At 43.8% G+C, this 25323-nt stretch overlaps 1 protein-coding gene across 1 annotated transcript in view; it reads right to left on the bottom strand.

Moving 5' to 3' along the window:
* EVL (Enah/Vasp-like) overlaps nucleotides 1-24065 on the bottom strand; it is a 179556-nt gene extending 155491 nt beyond the window's left edge. The window contains exon 1 of the mRNA XM_019639335.1: nucleotides 23689-24065. Coding sequence (XP_019494880.1) covers nucleotides 23689-23693 — 5 coding nt within the window. The 5' untranslated portion in view covers nucleotides 23694-24065. The remainder of the gene's footprint in view (nucleotides 1-23688) is intronic.
* Nucleotides 24066-25323: the final 1258 nt, after the last annotated feature.

The following is a 25323-nucleotide window of genomic DNA, read 5'->3' on the forward strand; positions in this document are numbered from 1 at the left end:
CAACCATCACACTTGTGGGTCTCTTAAAGATGAAAATGGGACTGTCTGATTCACAGATGCTGATTCACAGAGCCCCCTCCCCCAGGCTCTGGCTATTCTGAGGCAGTTACCATAATTAACTCTAATCTCCTCTTTACAAACTCACCCCTATATCCTCTTCTTTCCAATATAACAGCACTTGGAAGTTACAAACCAAACCCACAACAGAGGCACATATAAAGCCAACCCACACTAACCAGCACAATAACATGAAGTCAGAAGAAATGTAATAAAGCAGAGAATGTCTTGTTTGTATCTATATTTTCCAGAGAGGCTAGGGAATTGGAATGAATAAACAAACAAACTAATTAATTAAATGTTTGAAAGAACCGACAGAATGAAAGGCTCCCAAAGGCTTCAGCATGTTAAGTGTTTCTCAAGAAGCTAAGTGAGGAAGGGCATTTCTGGGGGCTAGTGCAGGGGGAACCTCCAGAAATGGAGACTTGTCCAGTGGGCTGTGGTATGACGAAACCCCAGACTGGGTGGCTTATAAACAAGCAGTTATTTCTCACAGCTATGGAGACTGTTAAGTCTGGGATCAGGGTGCCAGTGTGGTCAGGGAAGGGCCCTCTTCCAGGTGGAAGACTTCTCACTGTACCCTCACATGTGGGAAGGACCCGGGAGCTCTGGGAGGCCTCTTTCCTAACGGCACTAATCCCATTCCCGGGGGCTCCACCCTTATAACCTACTCACCCCAAAGGCCCCACCTCCTAACACTATCCCATAGAGTTAGAGATCTAATATGCGAATTTAGGGGGTGGTGGAGTGGAAGACCCAGCATTCAGGCCATAGCAGTGACCAAATGAATGAACACTGTGGGAATTTCAGGCACCCACTGGCAAGGCAGGGATTAAGATATTTTATTTTTGAAGGTAGGGAAGTAACGCATAAATATGTACTTGTAAAACTGGACCACACAGGTCTGAAGGCACCTCTGAGGCCCCCAGAGAGAGCAGTTAGCTGCCCTCCCTATGCTTTGAACACTCAAGTCTGCAGTCCAGGCACCAAGCCTGACCGTGCAATCCCTTCCCAGCCTCCAAGCGCACTGCAAGGTGCCAGAAAGGGAAGCTTCCATTTCACACATGTCCTCACTGGGAAGCAGTCAGAGGGAAGGAAGAGACAATGATAGAGAAAGTGCATGAATATGTGCCTACGAGAGTTGTAATTTGACAAGTCCTGCTCTAGATAAATGTGTTTTACTCCCTCAAAAAGCTAGTTCTTTTTTCTCACATTTTTTTCCTGACAATCAGGCTTTCTCTATTTCTGATTTCGTACTAAAATGTGGTGTTTTTTTCTCATCCGAAATAGCACTGCTTCTTTGTTTTCACTTGCACAACTCTTGCAGTAGTGCTTATATGCCTCCTGACAAAAAGCTTTGACACCCAGCATATAACCCTGGTGTTTAAATGAACAGATATGAGGACAACTGATTAAGACCCTCCCGTGGGTTGCTGATGCTGATCTGGATTTGTTGGGTAGCGGATTAAATTTAAAGCTGTTCTTTTAAAAAAGATGGCCCCTCGTAAACATGAAGGAAATGAGCACTGGACCATTTTCTAAATCTCATTCTCAAACCATCTACCTCTCCTATGATACGGCCTTCCTCGGACCCCACAGTAAATACTGAGTAAAAGACAGACAGAAAAAGAGAGGACAAAAAGGACACGAGACGGAGTGAACCCAACTTTGAGCACCAATGTGTTACATCAGAACATGGCTTCTGAGGGGTTTCATAGATTTCATTAATGTAGTAAGTGTCCTAAGGAAAATGCCAGTCCAAGGCTGGCCGAGTAGCTCAGTTGGTTAAGAGCACGAGCTCTGAGCAACAGGGTCACCGGTTCGATTCCCACGTGGGCCAGTGAACTGCGCCTGAGCTGAGCTGCCAACAGGTGGCAGGATGGCTCAGCTGGTGAGAGCACGTGCTCCTAACAACAAGCTTGCCGGTTCAACTCCCACATGGGATGGTGGGCTATGCCCACCCGCAACTAAGATTGAATATGGCACCTTGAGTTTAGCAGCCGCAAGCTGCTGTCGGGCAGCCAGATGGTGACTGGACTTGGAGCTGAGCTAGCTGCACCCTCCACAACTAAGATTGAAGAACAACAAATTGGCTGTTCCCCTTCTCCAATTCCCCAACACTGTTCTCCTTCCCCAGTTCCCCAATATAATCTTAAAAAAAAAAGAAAGAAAAATGCCAGTCCGATCTGATCTCATTTTGACCGAAGAAGGAGAAAAATATAGCACCTTGTCTATGGTCACACAACTACTGTCAGAGCTGAAATCAGAACTGAAATCTCTTGATTTCTAATTTAAATGCTTTTCCTAATTTAAGCCAGTGGCTCCAAGAGTGGGGTCCACAAGCAGTAGCACTGTTAAAAATGAAAAATTGCAGCCCCCTCCCCAGACTAAGTGAATCAGAGACTGGGGGAAAATGGAACCCAGCAAAGTCCCCAGCAGATTCTGATGGTGTTCAAGTTCAAGAACCACTGGCTTTTCTAACACCACCAAGTGATTCTCATTTGGTGGCCATTCTGCCCCCCAGGGGACAGCTGCACTCTCTGGAGACATTTTTAGTTGTCACAACCGGGGATGGGGGAGTGGCACCTGGGGGGTGGGGTGGGTAGAGGCCAGGAATATTGCTAAACATCCTACTATGTACAGGGCAGTGCTCCATAACAGAATTATTTGGCCCAAAACGTCAGCAGTGGCGAGGTGGAGAAACACTGCTCCGTACCTACTATGCACTTTCTCTAAAAAGTGTCTATCCCCTTGAGTAGTTCTCTTTCATAACTTTAGTTCTCTTTCATAACTGCATCCTCTCAAGTTGCGTCCCCAACTGGTGTGCCTCCACTAGGTAAGGTGAGCTGGCATCTGGACCCCGTGGCATCTGTGCACCAGAGCCCCAGCCCGAGGCAGGTCACTCCCACTGCAGGCAGCTACATCCAACTCCTGCGTGTGGCACACAAATATGATCATTTCCCAGGAGTGCCAGGATGTGATTCAAGATTAGAAATCAGCACTGATTTTTAAAAAAAACAACACAGAAACTCAGAGCAACTTCCCATTTCCAGTAATGGTGAACTCAGTTTTGTAGATCACTGCTCCTGGTGAAAATAACCAAAAAGTCCAGGTAAAACAGCTAAAAACCAAACAACTAACACTTCCAAAGGCATCAAAGTGCTGTAGATGGTAAGGAATTTCTAGGCTAAAGCTGAAGAGGGAAAAAAGGGCCTGAAAAGGCAAACGAGCATAGAAGTCCCTTTTTGGCTCAGAGGGCATTTGCTGATCCCAGGAAATATAAGCTTTCATATGTTGATGGCCTCACAGGGTAAGACGGTCACCCTCTCAAGGTGCTCCCCTCTTCACAGGGAGCTGAAGAGATCCACAAGACACCTCCCCAGAAGTGGTCCACGGCACCTCAAGTGAAGAACTCCTGTTAGCACCCCAGCCACCACCCCACATGTAAAGGCTAACAGTGATCAGCTCTTATGGCCCCTATTCCGCTCTGCAGACTTGACCTGTACCCATGAACTTAATCCTGGGGGGCACGGCACAGAGTTAGGTTCTGTCGTTCCCATTTTACAGATGGGAACCTGAGGCACAGAGATGAAACAATTTCCCCTAGATTACAGTTCAAAAGTTGCAGAGCTGATCACACTCAAACATAGCCTGCCTGACTCTAGAGTCTGCTCTTAACCACTACAGAACAGGTTAAAACCAAAAGGCCACAAAGATGTTGATTCCAGTATGACTTAAAACAGCAAAAAACTGGAAATAAACTAAATAAATACTCATCAACAAGGGATTAGTCGAATAAAGTATAGTGCATACAAAGAGTCATTATAAAAATAGACCTACGTTAATTGCATAGACATTACTACAGTTGAGTAAAAACATTAGAGGATTATTACAAATTATGAATCACCATTGTATAATAGACGCCTCTGCAAATCAAACAAAAAAGCAAGTTATAGAAAAGCACATGTAGTGTATTCTCACCTAGGCACTATTATGTACAGCACAGCACCATAGTTACAACCTCAGTCTTCAGATTCATAAAGCTTACCACTACTTGACCTTGGGAAAATCATTTCACTGTTCTAAGCATCAGTTTCCTTCTGAGCAATATGTGAAACATTATCATCTCCCAGGGTTTCAGTGAGAATCAAATGATAGAATGCACATGAAGCGGCTCAGCCCAGAGCCACTTCGGGTAGCTCAGTACACACAGCTGTTCATTATTATTATACTGTTATGTGTGTACATTTGTGCATAAAGAGATGTGTGGAAGCATGTTAGCTGAGATGCCAACAACTGCTTATGTCCAGGGCATTGCCACCCCCTGGTCATTTGTACTTTATTTTCTCCTGTTTTTCTGTATTGCTGAATTTTTACAATGAATGGGTATGATTTTTATAAAAACAATAACACTATTTTATATATACCCGCCCCCCTAGCATACAGATAACATACAATATGGACACTTTCTATTCTAATAGCATTAATGAGATAGGTGATACCTCGAATTAGAGACCGAGGAGACATGGAAAAGGCAAGCTGGGGAGAGTGAGATCCTAGGCCGGGAACATTACCAGGCAAATAATAAATATTTGTGGAATGAATGAAAAAATAAATGAATAGAGAGGCAATACAGATGCTCCTGGACCTACGATGGGGTTACAGTCTGATAAACCCATCATAAACGGGAAATATGAAGGTCGAAAATGCATTTACTAGCTTAGCTTAGCCGACCTTGAACATGCTCAGAACACTTACATTAGCCTACAGCTGGGTAAAATCCTCTAACACAATGAATGTACTGTAGAGTATCAGTTGTTCACCCTCGAGATCCCGGGATGACTGGGAGCTGCTGTCCAGCATCGTGAGAGGATCGTACTGCATATCTACAGACCGGGAAAGATCAAAATTCAAAACTCAAAGCACGGTTTCTACTGAATCTGTTATCACTTTCGCACCATCGCAAAGTAAAAAAATCCTAAGTCAAGCCCCCCTAAGTTTGTACAGTGCAGTTTATTGAGTTTGGGAGCCAAACAGCTGGATTTAAACATCAGCTGTCGCTTCCTAGTTGTTGACCTTGAACCATTTATTTTAACACCTCTGATCTTCAGTTTCCTCATCTATGAGATGGAATAGTACCAACTCATAAGACTACCATATCGATTAACTGAGATAGTAAATGTGAAAGCAGTTTGCATTTAGCAAAAGTTCCGTAAAAGCTAGTTCTTCTTTCCCCTGGTCCCAGGTTTGCCCATGACAAGCTTTGTGGCGCTGGACAAGTTGTTTCTCTGAGCCTCAGTTTTCTCACCTATGAAATGCGTGTAATGTTCACCTACCTCTTGGGATGCTGTGATAACTACGTGAAAGCTTTGTGCATAGTATAAGGTGCTATACAAATGGAAAGACTTACTGTCATTATTATGAGAGTTCTTTTTGGTTTGTTTATTTTATAGCCTCTTGGCTCCAATAAACTAAACTTAGGTAGGCTTTAAAATCTGACAAACATGCAGATTTTATTAATTAGTAATAACTGACCTTCGTGAACTTTCCCAGAATAGCCTGAGCCCTGTCTGTCTGGAAATCAAGCCTGCCTTGGTCTGCCTGCGACCACTGCCTCCCGAGAAACCTGGTCTAGCTCAGCCCTGTTCTGACTGCCCAGCACAGAGTGAGGGAGCTGGTGCACGCTGGGTGCTGAGATCTCAGGTTTGTTCTCCTTACGATAAAGAGGGGAACTCCTGCTTCTTTCTGTTAGGAGGAAGTGCTAAGCTATCTGGGGTGCCACCAGCTGAACCCTTACATTACTGGCATGTCCACGCTCCCACTGTGTAGCACCTTGACAACAGCTAACATTTCTAGAATCCTTAAAGCATTTCCCATGCATTGTCTCCTATGGCCAAAGAATCAGCTGCCACGGTAGGCAAGGCGGGGGTTACTATTCCCACTCTACCGAGGGGAAATTACAGAGCCAAGAGGCTAAGTGAACTTGATCAAGTCAAGGCTTGTGTGGCCAACTATTCTTGATAACAGAAAAGGAACTGTAGATAGTACTTCCCCTGGGAAGGGTGAAGGGGGAGGGAAGGTAAAGCTGTGCCTCAGCTCTTCAGTAGGGCCAGAGGCTGAAACACCAGGGAGCAGAATCTGGAGTTTATTTAAATCAGGATCAGGTCTCCTTAACATGAGCAACCAAAAAAAGGAGCTATTTAAGTTCATGGTCTCACGTGACTTAGCTCCGCCCTAATTCCGATGTCCAGCACCTGAGTCAGAAAGATCCACAGAACCGCAGGCTACTAAAATGGAAGGCCCTTGCTTGACATTTGGCTCAATCCCCTCCTGTCACAAATGGCTGGCTGGTGACGACTCGGAGGAGGGAAATGATTCACCAGGACCACCAGTGAGCTCCGGCAGCGCCAGGCCTAGGTGGGCTCCCCTGAATCCAAGCCCAGCGCTCTCTTCAGCCCCTTCCTCAAACGACAGACTAACTTCAAAAGGATCTTCACTGACAACTCTGCTCCCACGTCCACTCTCAATACCTTCCGTGTCCTAATTCTTTCCTCTCAGAATCAAAGTCATGCATCCTGGTCACTGGACAGCTAGCACACACTGTAGGCCCAACTGTGGCAGTAAAACGCCCCAATCTCCTGACCTTTACTACATAAAGGACGAGCCTATATGCTGATTAATACGTACAGGACCGCATCACCCTGCCCGTTAGGCAAAAATAAAAGCTGATGAAAGAAACTGAATTGTGACGACTAAACATCTATATTATCCTTTCCTTCTGGCTTTTTAACTTCATCAAAGCTTGAAACTCTCAACAAATATTTACTGGTGCTTATGATGTAAGGATGGGAATATAATCTGTGCTGTCTAACATGACAGCTACCAGCCACATGTGGCTGCTGACCACTTGACATGTGGCATTACAATTGGGAGGAATATCATATGCAAAGAACAAACATGTAAAGGTAGGTTCCTTATAATTAAGGACAGAGGAAATTAATCTGAAGAGGCAGAGAGGCCTGATCACATAAGACTACGTACTATGCTAAGGAGTCATGGCTTTATCCAGAAAGATACAGAAATATCCCAAAGAAATTTAGGAAGAGAATATTAACTCAGATTTGAGTATTAACAATTTAATAAAGTACAGAGGAAACATTTTAAATGGTGGAGTACAAAAGTGGAATGTAACTACGGTATTTTAATAATGACAAAGACCTGACTTAGGGCCGGCCGAGTGGCACGTTGGTTAAGAACTGGCTTGGGATGCCAGCTCTGAGCAGCAGGGCCCTGGTTCGGATCCACATGAGGGCCAGTGACACTGCGCCTCTACAGCTAAGATGGTGAACAACAGCTCGACCTGGAGCTGGGCTGTCATGAGTCGCTGGCAATGGTGCAGGCTGCAGTGAAGCTGCAGTGGGCTGCCATAAGCTACTGTGACTGGCTGGCAGCCAGCGTGAGTGACTGTCCAGAGGCCGGTGACCTTGGGAAGAGAGAAATGATAATACCAACATGGGCCAGTGAAGAGGCGTCCTCCACAACTAGACTGAAGAACAGAAGGACAGCAACTTGTCTGTTCCCCTTCCCCAACTCCCCAACGCTGTTCCCCTCCCCCAATTCCCCAATAAAATCTTAAAAAAAAAAAAAAAGACCTGACTTAAATCCGGCTCTGAGAGAAGGGGACACACAAAAGGGATTTTAAGGAGGAAGAAATTTGATGACACGTGTCCACCTGGACATGGGGGAGGAAATTTAATGACTCCATCAAGCCTCCAGGTTTCCACTTTGGATCACAGCGTGCATCTCACTGAGAATGAGGATTCTATAAGACAAGTTGAAAAGGAAAGCTGTGAGTTCAGTTTTTTTTTAAATAGATTTATTGAGAAACAGATTTTTAGTCCATAAAATTCATCCATTTAAAGTGTACAATTCAATGATTTTTTTTAGTATATTCACAATGTGATACGACCATCACTGCAATCTAATTTTAGAATGTCTTCATCATCCTCCAAAGAAACTCATACCCATTAGGAGCCACTCTCATTCGCACCCTCCCCTCAGCAACTACCAATCTATTTCCTGTCTCTGTGGATTTGCCTTTTCTGGACATTTTATATAAGTGGAATCATATAATATGTGGTCTTTTTGTGACTGGTTTTGTGCACTTGACAATGTTTTCAAGGTTCATCCATGTTGTGTCAGGATTGGTACTTCATTCCTTTTTATTGCTGAGTAATATTCCACTGTCTGGATATACCGCATTTTGTTTATCCATTCACAGGGCATAGGTTTTTGGGTTGTTTCCACTATTTGGTATTATGAACAGTGCTCCTATGAACACTCACGTGTTAAGTTTTGTGTGGCTGTATGTTTCAGTTTCTCTCAGGCATGTGCCTAAGGGTGGAAATGCGGAGACATGGAAACTATGTTTAACATCCTGAAGAACTGCCAAGCTGTTCTCCACAGCGGCTTTTACATTTTTCCAGCGATGTCTGAGGTTCCAACAAGATTCATACCACACAGCCACTTATTCAGTGTGTGGAGATTTTTCACATCCTCACCAACATTTGTTACTACCTGTCTTTTTTATTCTAGCCATCCTAATGCCTGTGAGGCGGTACCTCATTCTGGTTTTGGTTTGCATTTCCTCATGTCTAATGAAGCTGGGCGCCTTTTCATGTGCTTTTTGGCCATCAGTGTAAACTCTTTGGAGAAGGGTCCATTTAAATCACTTGCCCATTTTTAAATTGTGTTATTTGTCTTTTTATTACTGAGTTGTACGAGTTCTTTATATATTCTAGATATAAGTCTCTTATCAGGTATATAATTTGTAAATACTTTCTCCCATTCTGTGAGTTGTCTTGTCACTTCCTTGCAGTACAGTTTGCAGCATCCAGTTTTTAATTTTGATGAGATCCAATTTATTGTTTTCTTTTATTGTTTTCATGTCATTCCTAAGAAACCACTGACTAACCCAAGGCCCTGAAGATTTATTCTTATGTTTTCTCCTATAAGAGATTTAACGCTTTAGCTCTTAAAGTTCACAATCTATTTTGAGTTAACTTTTTTATATGGTGTGAGGTACGGGTCCAACTTCATTCTTTTGAATGTGGATAATCAGTTGTCCCAGCATTTGCTGAAAGGCTATTTTCCTCACTGAAAAATGGCATCCTTGTAAAAAACCAACTGCTCATAGATATAGTGGTAGCGAGTCCAGTTTCAGACACACTGAACTTGAGGTCGCTTGTGCTCTAGCTCCTTGGGACTAAGCTATATGTGTAGAAAACCATGTCTTCTACTCATAGCCCAGGAATCAGCAGAGTGAACTCCATAAATACTGGGTGAATGATTATCTATCGGTGTGACTCAGTTACGCAGCCTCATCACCCACAGACGTGGACACTCTGAGGCAGACCACTTTTTGCTCTCATGAAGGACAGGCTGGTTCTCTTTCTAGTGATGCTCTTCTATTTGGGACTCTTTCTCTTTTCACTCTGCTACTTACAGTTCTATCTTGCTTAGTGACACAAATTGAGAAAAGCATTTTCCTTCTTCTCAGGAAAGTGTTTATAAACAGTCTCCTAAAGTTGCTCAGTTAGAAATCTCAGCTGGTACAGAAAGCAATGCCAGTGACACATCTGATATTAATCTGTCCAATAGGCACAGAGGCTCCAAGGTGTGATGTGTTTCTATTTTGTACAAAGAGTTTTATTTGTGTGCCAGGCTCAACATCTTTCCGTGTTCAAGCCAAAGTCAGAGAATTTAAAATTTAAAATTGCTAATGGACTTTAGTGGGTCAGAGCTCAATGAAAGGAGGCCCTCAAAATCATGAATAACTGGAAGAGCTGAGGACATTTAATTAGATAAGGCAAGACTTTCTGAAAGCACTGTCTTTAAGAAAAGCCAACTGGAAGGAAGAATAAACCATTTCAAAGAAGTGCAGTAGGGGAGAACTAGAACAGAAGACAACATTCCCTAGCCCAAACCACTGCAAACACACACACACACACAATTGTGTTGTTCACACCTCTTTTCTGGCACTTTCACCTCAGGTACCCTGTGCTTCTCTTCTTGGCTATCTACTCCTTAAGGCCGAACTCTCATTTGTGTCTGTAGCCCCATCCCTAGCCTCACTGTCTTGCACATGGCAGGTACTTAATATATATCTTTCAAGTAAAAATTTAAGCAGAGGGCCAGCCCAAGTGGTTCAGTTGGTTAAGAGCACGAGCTCTGAGCAATAGCGTTGCCGGTTCGATTCCCACATAGGCCAGTGAGCCGCGCCTGAGCTGAGCTGCCACTGAGCTGCCAACAGGTGGCAGGATGGCTCAGCTGGTGAGAGCACGTACTCTAACAACAGGGTTGCTGGTTCGACTCCCACATGGGATGGTGGGCTACACCCACCTGCAACTAAGATTGAACATGGTACCTGAGCCGAGTGGCCGCGAGCTGCGGACGGGTTGCTGGATGGTAACGACTTGGAGCTGAGCTAGCTGCGCCCTCTACAACTAAGACTGAAGGACAACAACTTGGCTGCTCCCCTTCCCCAATAAAACCTTTTTTTTTTTTAAAGTTAAGACAACCTGAACTTTAAAAAAAAAAAAATTTAAGCAGATATGATACATGAAAACAAATAAGAAGTAATCATGTATTTATAATAGAGATGTATACTAAAAATTCACATTTATTGTAGTAAATGTTTAAAGTGTTTTTAAAGTATTCACATTTACTGAAATTATGTTTATATTAAATATTTAACACTACCTTTATTGTGAAGAGTGACATCCACATGTGTTCACACTGCCTAAACCAATCACAAGGTCACTTCTCTCAGAGATAAAAGGCATCATAAGGTCAGAGCATTGACCTCCAGGGGCGCTTCTAGCTTAAGGTCTAAAAGCCTGTGATCATCACTCCAGTTTCTTTCCGGTCCCAACCGCAAAGCTACCCGCTATGGGATTAAGCAGAATGTTTATAACCATGCAAATACACCCGTGGACAAGTGGCAGATGCGCTTGTTCACACTTGTCCACTGCAGACAAACTATAAACACTCTTGTCTGGAGTCTGAGTCAGCCTCTAAGCTGGGGTGGCCATGGTAAATAAGAAAAGGGGCAACAATTTATGCCTTAAAACATACTATTCATAGTTCTTTTAAAATCCAAGTCTGATGATTTCATTATGTCTCTTCCTACTGTCTATGCTTTCTCCTGTCTAGGGTTTTTGTGGTTTTTTTTTTTTTTTAGCTGAGCCATCCTGCTACCCGTTGGCAGCTCAGCGGCTGCTCAGCTCGGGCTGGGACTCGAACCGCTGTTGCTCAGAGCTCAAACTCTTGAGCGAGCTCTTAACCAACTGAGCCACTCGGTCGGCCCTCTGTCTAGGTTTATGATTTAGTCTTATCTTCTCATAGATTTGATCATTTCTGACTACCACTCAATGTATATGAAAACTGTCCAGATAATTTGAGGCTCTTCCAGAGAGGGTTTACTTTTGTTCTGACAGGCAGGTAGGTCAGGGGTGAAACAACCCCAGGCACCTGAGTGTAATCAGATACTGAGATGATTCGAAGCAGAGCTCCAGTTCCTGACAGGCCACTCTACCTCTGGCTCACCCTTGTCCCTAAGCACAGCCCTTACGAAAACTCCTACGGGCAGGCTCAGAATACCAGTTTTATCCCCCCAGTCCCATGAATGTGCCTAACGCTCTCATCATCTTATCAGTCGACAACTGCTTCAAGGGGGAAAAGGTGCCGAGGCTCACATGTCCACCCTCTCCCTCGCCAGCTCTGTGAACCCTTTCTGATGTGTAGCTCTCCTGTGCCTTCAAACTGACTTTCTTTTTTAACTTTTTACCTTCTCTTGTTCTTAGTGGATTGGCCCAAACAACCTCACAAACCCCTGCTAGAAACAGAACCCCAAATCCTACACAACTTAACACACCTTTGGTTTAAAACAGAACCAGAGGGCAATTGTCTAACACAAATCACTCATAATTTCATTCAAGTTTCTTTCTAGTTTGTCTCCACAACTTTTGCAGTTTTGAGGTTTGAGTCTTTCCCAGGGAACTACCCAAATCGAGACCAGAGGAAGCAATTTGGGGTGTGGGAAAACAGATTTGGAGTTACTGTTGAATAACAGAAAACCATAAAATCCCAATTAAAATAAAGCATTAATCAAAAGTAATGTCATCATGCATTCCAATCTAAAATCTAGCATGCTTTATTTACTGCTGGAATTGGGAGTGTGGAGCTCAGCTCCCCTCAAAGAATGAGGCAGCTGGAAAGTCCTAGGCTTGGAGCCTGGTACATGGCAGGCACACAAGGAATGTGAGCCCCTGTTCCCTTGCCTCCTTCTCCTCTGTCCCACCCTCCGCACCTAGAGGCTGGCTGGCACTGAACATGGGCTGCAATTTCAGCACAGTCCAATTGTCTTGTTACAGGGCCTAAAGCTCATTCCCAAGCTCTTGCTGTACTGAGTTAGGGAAGCTAGGGTCAAGGTCACAAAAATGGACAACACATGACTCAAAGCAGCAAATGCTCTTGCCTAGTTTTGTCCTTAACTAAAGAGGAAAATATACGCAGAGCAGAGTGAAAAAAAGAACTGAGACATAAGAAACTTGAGCTTCATGTCCCTATTACCCCACTACCTGTGCCCCAGGCAAGCGACCTCTGGAGTCTGTCGTTTCTCATCTGAGAAATGAGGGACCCATCCATTATTCAGTAAACATTTACTGAACACCGCTAGGTGTTGGGACTGCAGTGCTGAGTAAACCAGCCCTGCTCCTGACCTCAGGACTTGCTCAGCAGTCCTCAGTGCTGGCTGTACTGAGGTTAATGACTTAGACACTCTAAAAAGACAAAACTAAACAACTCAACCAGATTAATGGAATCTCTGAGGTAGGACCCTGCATTGCGGGGAGGGTGGGGAAGAGGGTCTTTTCAAGTGTTTCTGATGTCTAGTGAGAGTTAGAAACCACTGGACTTAAGAGGATTTCTAAGTTTCTGAGTCTCATTTTCTATGGTTTTACAAATGAGCATATTTCTACAGGTCAAAAACTTCCAAAACAAACTGGTTTCATTAATAATTTGGGTGGGGGCGTCTCTAAGGATAGAGGGGGCCTTGACGTGCTAACAATCCTATCCTGAAAAGTCATATTACCTGTACGTGACCTCATGTCTCACTCATGCCTCCCTGAATTCAAGTTCAAAAGTCACAGGCATCATGTCACAAATGAGAATTCTTCCAAGGGACATCCAAATGCCTGAATCATGCTTTCCTGGGTTTGTTCCTTTGGGTTAAAATCCTATTTCCCAAACTTTGGTCATTCACGATTTCTGTCACATCTGTTTAACAAGAATGCTATATTACCTAATCTTTTTCTTTAAAATCAACTCACTAGAACAAAAGAGAATACTAGCCATACTGACTATTAAAACATATTACAGGGCCTCTTTAATTAAAAGTGAGGTATTGGCATATGAATAAATACAGACCAATGGAACACAACTGAAAATTCAGAAATAGGTCAAATTAATTAAATATGACAAAAGACAGCATCTCAAAACACCAGGAGAAATTGAAGTTTTAGTAAATGGTACTGGGATTACTGAAAAATCAGATAGAAAAAGATAAAATTGGGTTCAGCCTCAAACCATATATTTAATTCCAAATGGATGAGAGATTTAAATGTTTGGAAAAAAACAAAACAAAACAAAACTATGTATACAAGTACTAGAAAAACCATAGAATTCAACCTAAGAGTGTAGAAAACTTTTCAGATATGACTGAAAACTAAGAAATGAGTGAAAAGACTGAAAAAAAATCTATTTACTTTCCATCCAGTAACAATATCCACAAAATCACCCGCATTTAGAACTTCTGCACCATGTCAGCTTCTCCTGCCTGCCTGTTTCTTATCCGAGTCACCTATGCAGGAACCGGTTTGCCCAGGCTCTGACCTGCTTCCCATCCCTGCTGCACCGGCTCTGCTTCTGCCCCAGCGGGTGCCACGGGAGCCCTCTCAATGCCCACACGTGGACACCTGTAGGTGCTGGGGCAATCCTTTGTCACATGAAGACAGCAGCTAGCGGACATACGCTTCTCCCTCTCTCTGCTCAGTATCAGTCTAATCTACAGTGAACGCTCGTACTGGCTCTTCCCCTTCCATTTCACTCCCCTCCCCTCGTTCTAGGTCCCAGAAGTCACCTTCCCCTTTAAAACTCCCCTCACACGGGCCTTTGTCTTGGGTACAGCTTTCTGGGCAACCCAGTTAAAATACCATGGAGTTGACGCATTATTTTTTTATAATACACATAAAAATAAATAATTATTAAAGTTTAAAACACACTCATCAGGAGAAGCATAACTCCCTACTCTTGAAGTCTGGGCTGTGAATAGCGACTTTCTTGAAAAGAGACAGTAAGAAGAGGGGGATGAAAGGGTGACTCGACAATGATGAAACCTGACAAACACTGCTTCAGCCAGGTGATCAAGGTCAGCAGCAGCAGTCACGAGCCCTGCGGTAGGACCTGCCCTCTGTATGTGATGAAATGGCACTTTATGGCTGTGGTCTTCCTCCCTAAAACTTATAACCCCACCAAATCATGAGAAAAACATGAGAGAAATCCAAGTAGAGGGGCATCCCACGATATACCTAAGCAGTTCTCCTCAAAATAGTCAAGGTCACCAAAAATAAGGCAAGTCTGGAAAAGTAACACAGCCAAGAGGAGTCTAAGGAGGTATAATAACTAAATGTTGTGTGGTATCCTGGACAGGACCCTAGAACAGAAAAAGGATGTTAGAGGAGAACAGGAAACCTGAATAAACTAAGGACTTTAGTTAATAATAACGTATCAATATTAATTCAATAAACATAAAAAATGTACCACGAACATACCATGTAAGATGTTAATCGGGGAAACTGAATATGTGGGAGGGGTATGGGAACTCTGTACTATCTGCTCAATTTTTCTGTAAATCTAACATTGTTCTAAAATATAAAGTCTTTTAATATTATAGAAAGAGAAAAAACGATTTTTAAAAAGCATTCCTCCCTCCCTGGCCATGGGGCTTGGACCTGCGTTTCGAAGGCCATACACATGACTCCTACACACATTAAAGTTTGAGGAACATCCGGGACATAGAGAGCTGTAGTGCGTAATGTCCTTACAAAGACATAACAGAAAAATGAATCCCTCCACACATCCACAAACACATCATGTCTTGTGGCAGCAGTACGGAAACAACAGACGCAAGTGCTGTCACCCCAGGATGCATGAACTCATTTAGCACATAATGAAAGACCTTTCATCTTGGATGCCAGCTTCAACCGTTTGGGGGTGGCTGCCTGGAATGTCGTATCTGGAAGGACCCATGCCAAGAGGAATGAATGGCATGATTTACTGTCCATTTTAGGTACAGGTGCCAGTGACAATACTTACACAGCAAGTACCAAGTGCCAGGGATGGTGCTAAGCTCTAGGGATCCCACAGAGATCCACAGAGCACAGTCCTTTATGAAATGTAGGAGGGAAATGTCAGGAAGTGCAAATATAAAGAGCTAGGGGCCGGCTGAGTGGCTCAGTTGGTTAAGAGCTTGCTCAAGAGTTTGAGCTCTGAGCAACAGTGGTCCAAGTCCAGCCCGAGCTGAGCAGCCGCTGAGCTGCCAACAGGTGGCAGGATGGCTCAGCTAAAAAAAAAAAACAACAAAACCCCACAAATATAAAGAGCTACATAAGAGGAAATAAGAGATGCCATAGCGGCAAATAAGCGGGGTGGGGGAGGGGAGGGTCCTCAGCCAGGCCAGGGCCAAGGGCTGGCTCCCAGAGGAAGTGACATTTAAACAAGGATTTCAAGGCTAAGAAGTTAACAAGGTGAAGAGGAAAAGGAAGTAGACTTTGTCAGCTCATGAATTAGACCATCAGATCTTTTTTTGCTGAATAATTTTGGGCGATGGAATGGAGAAGAGCAGATTAGAGCACTGGACACAGCTCCACACAGAGAGCCCAGGGAAACGTTAAGGGTGCTGGAAGCTTGAGGAAGGGGCGCAGGGCACATACAGGCGGAAAGGACTGGGAAGGTGTGTCAGAGGCCTCCCCAACCTCTTACAGGCTCTTGTAATAAGCTGCCCACTGTCTCGAAAGATACTCGGAAAAACGTGTCTTTTGAACTCGATGACGGCGAGTCTGTTTTACTACAGGACGAGAAACACACCTCGTTCTCCCTTTTTGCCAGGGCTTCCATGAATTCCATAGCTAAATATGTTACTGCAGTAACTGTTTCTTAATCTAATTTTGTTACTGCAGTTACTGTTTCTTAATCTAATTTTTAGAGATAATCTGAATTATCTCTACCCCAAAAGAGCATGCCCCGTTTTTCTTTATTTCAATAATTCTATTTTGTGTCTTTTAGAGAGAATGTCCCTGAATCTTTATTGACATTGAAGCATCAATAGCAACTGTGGTTTCTAAACCAAAAAATTATCACATGTGGTAGATAGGTTATATAGTGATATGACAAAAGGGCACATTATTTGAAGTCAGAATCGTCCCCGATTTTCCAGGGTTTGTCTTCCTCACAGGCACATTAAATAGGGGTGGGGGAGTTAGATAACGAACCTTCGCTGAACACCAGAAGGTAAAGGCTTTTCCTGTTCTCATGTGATGCTCACAAAACCCTGTGAAGGTGAAGAAGCTCTTTTGTAGAGCTCTAAAGACGCATTTTTTCCGAGTATTTTTAGAGCCAGTGCACAACTTCCCTTACAAGAGCTTGGCCGTGAAAGCCTCTTACATACCTTCTCATTTATGTTTGAGAAATGGAGGCTCATCAAGGTTAAGTAATCCGCTCAATGTCAGTCGGCCGGTGAGGAATGGCTCTGGGGCAGAACCCAGGTCTGCCTGACTCCAAAACCCAGCCTGTTTAGAATACAGGGGGCCAAATATGACCTAACTCAAAATTTAAAACCAAACAAAAACTTCCTTCGCAGCTATGTTAACCCCAAGGCAAGGAGTAGAAGATGTCTCTCACACAGCCTTAAAGACAAAGACAGTCCATCTTCACACACAGCAGCTCAGAGTTGGGAAAGGGTTCCCTCCACTGGCGAGCAGGTGGAGCCACACCAGTCCTCCTGGATTCCTTCCTAGGCCTGCCTTTGCTTTTTGGAGGGTGCAGGGAAGGAATCCAAATTAAGACAAGGATTAAACTTCCCTTCATTAACTTTATCTTTCTCTCTTCTTTGTTTGATATTAACATTCTTATCATATGTATCAACAGCTTTAAAAATGTTTATGGCCTTTGGTATCAGTAATAATACCATTTTGCTAATTTATCTTATTAGAATAATCAGAGATGCACCTGAAGATTTATATACACAGACATTTATCATCGTGGCATTTTCAATGATGAAATGCTGAAAACAAGCTAACCATCCTAAAACTGCGGTACTGGTAAATAAATTATGGTATACAGTGATATCACGAGATACACTATTGTCCAACTATTTAAAATGTTTTCAAAGAATATTTACCGAAGGGGAAATGCATGCATATTAAATGTAAAATGCCCAATACAAATGCACAGTATATCAAGTTTGTGAAAATGTTACACTTACACATGAAAGAGTTAAAGGAACTACACTACATGTTTTCTGTGATTATCCCTGACCAGCAGGATCAATGCTGATTTTTTAAAAAAGTGATGGCCTTTACTTTTATTGATATATAATTGACATACAACACTGTATAAGTTTAAGGAATACAGCATAATGGTCTGACTTACATATACTGTGAAATGACGACCGCAGTAAGTTCAGTTAACATCCCAACGCTGTTCTGATTGTCTTTATACCTTTCCATGTTTTCAAATTCTCTACATTCAACATATTCTGATTTAAATCTCCACAGTTAAATCAGAAAAAAATGTTATTTTTTAAAAATAAGAGAAAATTGCCACCAGAAATTATTCCTAAGGGGCTCTTTCCTTTTGGGCTCGGAAAGAGAAAACTCCACCTTTGATGAGGTACCACTGCCCTTCCCCTATCACCCCTGGCGTCAGAGGGACATGCTCTTCTCTAAGTTACCATCACATCACTCTAGCCCTTCTGATATAGTCATTCCATAGTTCGGAGTCACCAAGCGTATCGTCTACTGCAAGGTTTAAACTTGGGTAGTAGTATACACATTCCCTTTAAAGAGAAGAAATCTTTACGTGAAACAATGCTGATGTAATTTATTTTCATATACAATTATAAAACTAGGTCTGAATTTTTTGTTTACATAACTAGATACAAACAAAACTACCAAACAAATTTCAAAATGGCATTACTTTAATAAAAGGATGAATTGCTCAAATTAAAATTCATTGTCCACAAGGTAAATATGACAATGGCATTGGCCTAAAAATGAGTAGACCGAACAACAGAGGCGCCTAGAGAGAAACCCACACGGAAGGCCCAGGGCACCTACAGTGCATCTTCCTAACAGGACTCCTAAAGGCATCTGGAGAGGTGCCCCCCTGCCCACTCCCCCCAGCACTAAGTTCCGAAATGCACTTGGACACATCCGCGTCAGTTAGTGCAGGCTAACGGCGATAAACAGGACTGTGCATCTTACACTGTGCCCTGTAATCACAATGTGTTCTGTGTAGTAACTTCAAGATTGGTAAGAGTGCCCTTGGCCCAGACGAGGTAGCTCCCTGGAACATAATCAGGGATGCTAGTCTGGCCAAGTCTTATACTCACAGGGCTGGACCTGACGGGGGCAGGTAAGCTTTCTGAGGATTGGAAGTGATTCTCACTCAGATGTTACCAGCTGCAACCATGCACCCCTACTGAGGACTCTGGGATCCAGACATTTGCACAGCCATTCAACTTAGAAAACATGGCTGATATCTGTCATGTATCTATGGTTATAGTCAAGTACTATCTGATCAGCAATTGTGAAGAAAAATGTAATTTTGAACTTCAGCTCATATTCCAGACAATTTAAAGAATGAATTTTTTAAACTTCATATATGTGAAACAAAAACAACTTAATGCTTATTAACCAATCTTCTAGAAGAATGCTATCCTAAACATAAGAAATGATGGAAAAATCACAAAGAAAATCACTTACTGACATAAAAACTTCAAACTTCTACACATCAAATCTTTAAAAGATAAAAGGGGGAATGTTTACTGAAGAGACTGTTCCCAAACAGACAAATGACTAAAGTATACAAACAGAGATATGTTGTATACTGTGTGTTTTGTTTTGAAGTAGAAAAGGGATGCAGAAAGAAGGACTCTAGTAAATTTCCGTAAACCTTTTAGGGATGGGGCATTTGAGGGAGGGGGAGGTCTGGTTCTTTCTACCTCCTTACCCATATACTCCAGTACCAGGCAATAGTAAGCCCTCAAAAAATGATTTCTGAATGAAGATATGAAAATACATTAAGGTCTGTTAGAAAAAGGGAAATAAGAATTCAGGCAGTAGGCGATAAAATAAAGAAAAACCCAGACATAGCCTTAATTATCTGAGCAATTTGACTCAACAGGACTGTTTTGCTAAACTATGTGGACATGTTCCTCAAGTGTTGAGCTTATTTGTTTGAATGCATGGCCAGCCTCATGCCTTTCAGAGGCACTCCTTAAACGGGAGAGTTTGGAGACTACATTCCAGATCTTTATCAATAGGTCACATCTATATACTCCCATGAGAGATTATCTAACAAGTAGAATGATGTTTAAAAATTCAGGATTGAACCAAAAGGAAAGTGTTTCTCATGGATGAACCAAATTGCTTATAAATATCCCAATCAAATGAGTTGACAAAAAACGTTAATGAAAAGACCCCCGTGACTTATTTAGGACATTTGCAAAAGCCAAGTATTTGAGATCCATGGGAATATACATGCATAGATGTTTAACTATAAACAGTCTGCAACAGAGAACCATGATAAACTGTCAGTAGCGTTTTTAAAAATCTGTGTAAAAAACAACTTAAAGAAAAAAGAATAACTGAATGACTTATTTTGGCAAAGCAATTTAAGAACTTTCATTTCTATATCTATATCTTTTTTTAAAAAGCTGATCCAAAAGAATGAGACCTGAGAATGCTATTCTACTGTTGATCAAAAAATTAAATGTTCTATTCAAGAGGATCAAATAAACAGTAATTTTTATCAAATAAACCATTAAGGAAATCAAGACAGGAGAAAGAAAGAAATATGGAAAAAAGAGAGTAAATCCTTTATCCTTCTAAAATCCTTCGCTTTACAGCAACGATCTTGAACTAAACTGCTATTTTTTTCCAATTAATTATATAGTAAGAGAAATTAAAGATTTATTCTTGAAATTATCTTGATTGCAGAGCATTTCACTGACAGAGACAACCTAACAGTTATGACAGAACACAAGAAAATAAGTGTTATTATTCTCCACAGCTTCCAAAACCTGGCAGCTTAAATCTCCTCCAGAATTGAAAACTGACTCGAACTGCCCCTGAAAATGCAAACATCAGGGTCTCTTTTATTTCCAGTACCATGGACTAAGGAAATCAGAACAACCCTCCAGATGAAGAGACCTAGAAAAGCAGGGGAAAAAATAGAATAAATATCTGCTTGCAGGTTTGGGGGAGGAAGGTATGTCAGGTCAGAAGCTCAAAGAGGTGAACTCAGTATTTGGAGCTACTTTTCTTGGGAGTATTGGCCAATTCCAAAAGGAATGCTGAAAGCTGGGGTTGGGTTGGGGAGTGAAGATGCTGGTGAAGAGCTGAACACTAGGAGTAATGGTGAGCAGAACAAGCTGGCTCTCACAAGGGCTGTGCTCAGTTTAGAAACATCTCAATCCTTGAAACAGCATTGAAGTGACCCAGACTGTAACGTCCCATCTGCCTGACAAAGCGAATGTGATTATCTCTAGAAAAGAAAAACATCACCTTAGGCCTCAAATTATTTCTACAAACAATTTTGAAAATATGATGTCCAGTACACAATCAAACAAACAAACAAACAAACCCCCAACAGCTAGGCACATAAGGAGATAAGACAATATGAATGAAAACCAACAGAAACAGGTACTGGAAGTAACTCACACATACTGCCACAATCAGTCAAACTTGAAGACAATTACATACTATACTTAAGGAGATAAAAGATAAGATTAATAATTTGGGAAAATACCTGAAAACTATAAAAAGAGAACCAAATGGAAATTAAGGAATAAATACATAATAATTGAAATTAAAAGCTCAATTGACAGATTTAATAGCAGATTATTCAAAACAGAAGAGAAAAAGAGAGATTACCAGAATGAAGGACAGAGAGGCAAAGAGAAAGAGAACACAGGAGGAAGGTTAAGAGACACAGATGATATAGTGAAATGTTCTAACATGTACAATTGTAGTCTCAGAAGGAAAGGTGAGAGAGAATGAGGCAGAAGCAATATTTGAGGTACTAATGACTGATGACTTCCCAAAATAATGAAAGACATGAAGCCACAGATTCAAGAAGCTGTAAGGACCCCGATTATATGTTAAGAAAAGCAAAAGTAATAATCCATAATACAGACAGCATAGAAAAATTGCTGAAAACCAAAGACAAAGAGCACATTCTAAAAGCAGCCTGAGAAAAAGACAGACTACTCTCAAAGGAACGATTGACAAGTGACTTCTCAACAGAAACAATCCAAGTCAGAGATAATGAGGTATCTTTAAAGTGCTAACAGGAAACAACAAACCAAGAATTTTGTAACTATTGAAAAGACCCTTCAAAATGGAGAAAATGTTCTCAAATTAGATTATGGTAATGGTTGCATAACTGTGAAAATACCAAAAACTTCTGAACTGTACACTTTAAATGGGTAAATTTGATAGTGTGTGAATTATATCTCAATAAAGCTGTTTTGTTTTAAACGAAGGATAAATGACATTTGCAAACAAACACTGTAAGAATCTGTCACTAGCAGACCTGCACTAAAGAAATCCTAAAGGGTATTCTTCAGGCAGAAAGAAAATGACCCCAAACGGAGGATGACGAAGGTGCCACTGCAGAGCTATGGAGAAAAGATGAACTTTTGGATAAGTGGTGCTGGTAAAAATATAAAATTTGACCTCTTTTTCACAAGTTATACAAAAATCAATTCCAAGTGGACTGTAGATCTTAATCTGAAAGACAAAACGATAAGATTTCTAGAAGATGTTATAGGAAAATATCTTCTTGACTTACAAATATTGGGTTGTCAGAAAAGTCATGACGTATTTTTTCTATGTGTTTTGTTGCAAAAATGCGTCATGACTTTTCCGACAATCCAATAGAATTCTTACAAATTAGGAAGAAAAAGGCATGTAAACCCCAAAAGAAAACAGGGCAAGACTTTTGAACAGGTACTTCATAAAAGAGGGTACAAAATAAACATGAAAAGATGTTTGACCTCATTAGTCAGCGAGAAACTGCAATTTAAAACAATGGGACACCATTTCACACTCACCAGGATGGTTAAAATTGAAGACAACGCCAAGTGTTGGCATGGATGTGACGCACAAGCACTCCTATGCTTTCTGGTAGCAGTGTACATTTGCACAATTTGCACAAACACTCTAGCAAGTTGGTACAGTATTACCTACTAAACGTCAAGACATGCAGATCTTTTGAACTGCCAGTTCCATTAGGTATATACCCAACAGAAATGAATACACTAGAAGACATGTAAGAGCAATCACAACATCCTTATCATTAATAGCCAAAAGTTAGAAACAATTCAAATATTTACCAACACTGGAATGGATATATTGTGGTACATTCGTACAACGAAATACTATAGATCAATAAGAATGAACAGTTACAACAGAAGAAATGAGTTTCAAAAACATCTGGAGTGAAAGAAGCCGGACACAAAAGAATATAAATGGCATGATTTCATTTATAGAAAGTGCACAAAACAGGCAAAATGAAACTAGCGGCACTATAGTTTTTCTGGGATCTGTGTTTAGAAGGTAAAATTCCACAGAAAAAAAAAGACAAGGAGGCGATTATCCCCCGCAAGTCGGGATTGGGTTACCTTTGGGGCGGGAATTCCAGGCTCCTGGCTGCCGGCAATGTTTTATTTCTTGACCTGATAAGCAGCAGGTCCCCCGGCTGGGTGATAAATCAATGAGCGGTACGATCTAGGTCGTGCACTTTACCGGAGTGCAGGAAGAAAGGAAAGGGGGATGAGAAAGGGGAGAGGAAGGGGGCGAGCCGCTCCACATGGAGGGAAAGCGCCACTTCTCCAGAGGAAACGCGGCTCTGAGCGCCGGCACCGGGGAGGCTTCGCCCGAGGGGAGACAGAGCCCGGGAGGCGGAGGCCAGAGGAGCTTCGGGCCGGCCTCGTGGCTGCAACGCACCGATCCGGGATTCGGCCAACTTGGGCCACCACGCGGCCGGGGCGCGGCCACACCTGCCGGGGGTGTCGGCCTCCCCCACCCCAGGCCCCCGACACCCCCTACAAGTGCCTCCCGCAGGCTGCAAAGGCCGGCACAGCCCGCTCCTCCAGAACGCCGCCCACCCCGAAACCCCCGGGCGCTCCCACCGTTTTCGACGCCCCCACGACGCCTCCGGAGCCCTCCCCCACTCCGGACGCCGCCCGCCGCGCCCCTTCCCCGCCGCGACGCCCGCGCGGCTCACCTCATTGTCGCTGCCGGGGCGGGCGCGCGGGGCCGGGGGCGCGGTGCGGGGCGTTAGCGGGGGAGCCGGCCCCGGGCGCGGCGGCTCCGCGTCTCGCTGGGCTGCGGGGAGCAGCGGAGGGTCATCTTCTCGGGGCGGGCGTCCGGTCCGCTAGCTGCGGGAAAGGGCTGCGGCGGCGGCGCCTGACAGCTGGGCCCCGGCCCCTGCCATCTTGGCGGGCGCGTGCCCGGGCCGGCGTGTGCGCGCTGCGCCGGGGAAAGTGTACGGGAGGGGAGGGGGCGAGCGCCGCCGGGCTCCGGCCGTCCTCGGAGAGCGCGCGCCCGCCCGCCCGAGACTCGGGGCGGCGACCCCCTGGCCCGCTGGCGGAGGGGCGGGAGGGCGAGCCCAGCCCGAGGGCCGAGGCGGAGGGTGTGTCTCTCCGCCCGATGAGGGGAGTGCGCGCGAGTGCGTCCCCCAGCCCGCGGCTGCTGAAGGGAGAGCGCGCGCGGCGGTTCAATCCCGACACAAAAGGCGCGGGGCCCCTCCGCCGCGCCTCAGGGACCCGGGAGCAGCGAGGGGCGGGGCCTCGGGAGGCGGGGCTGTGAGAGGCGGATACGGGAGGGGCGGGACCGTACAGGGTGAGGCGGAGCCTTGGGTGGGGCGGGGCCTAAAGGGAACGGGCGTTGGGCCTGCACGTGGAGCGCTGTGCCCCCTCCCCTTGCTGGGCACCCCCTGCACAGACAGAGGCCTAGAAATGCGTTTACGCCTATGTGTGGTGGCCAGAGGGTTCTCCCTAACCCCGGCCCTGCAGTGCGCCCCGCCTGTTTGGACTCAGGGGACACCCCGGATCCGACAGGCGTCGAGGTCACTGACCACTGAAACCTTTCTTTGTAAATAAAGAGCCAACGCTGGGACAGAGAATTACAGCTTTGAGGCAATACCAACACCGGAAGGACCTCCTCCAGGCCAACAAGAGCCCCACCTAACGCCCCAAAGCCACAGCTTGTGAAAAATCACATTTACGACACACAGCCCAAGGTAGACAGGTCTTTCAGGTTTTCTCTGGTTGTTAAATCCCCATCCTTCCTAAAACTTAGCGATCCTCTCTGCTGGCTGGAAACCCTAAACCCTCAGGGTCTCCCCGTATTTAAGAAGACAGTTCATCGTGCTTTCTCAATATTGCTCCCTTCCCGCTCTGTCACAGCAGCATTGAAATCATATCTACCTTTTAAAAATTGGGTCTGAACAAGGGCATTATCAAGCGTCTGGCAGTGCCTGGCATACAGTAGGTGCGCAGTGAAGGGTCGCTAATTTTTATTCCTGGGTCAGGCTGAGAAGAGGCTCTGACAGTTGCAGGGTTTTGCCCAAGATGCAGGAAGTGGTGGAGGAAGTTCTTCAAGCAAGGCTTGTCTGACTCAGAATCCCAGCGCCCATCCATTCTCTTTTTCTGCAGTGGAACATCATTCTCACATGTTGCAGGTTGGGTCTCTACATACTTATCCTTCTCCCTCACCATCCACTTGTCATCAGAGTTCCTTAGCCACTGGTTGTCACATCTCCACTTTCCTTCCCCTATTTGTTTCAGCCCGAGTCTTCATACTCAAAAGGACACCTTGGTCCCTGATAGTGCTGTTAGCAGCCCCAGAGGTTTAGCCT

The sequence above is a fragment of the Hipposideros armiger genome, unplaced genomic scaffold (genome assembly GCF_001890085.2).
Source record: "Hipposideros armiger isolate ML-2016 unplaced genomic scaffold, ASM189008v1 scaffold_43, whole genome shotgun sequence".
NCBI lineage: Eukaryota > Metazoa > Chordata > Mammalia > Chiroptera > Hipposideridae > Hipposideros > Hipposideros armiger.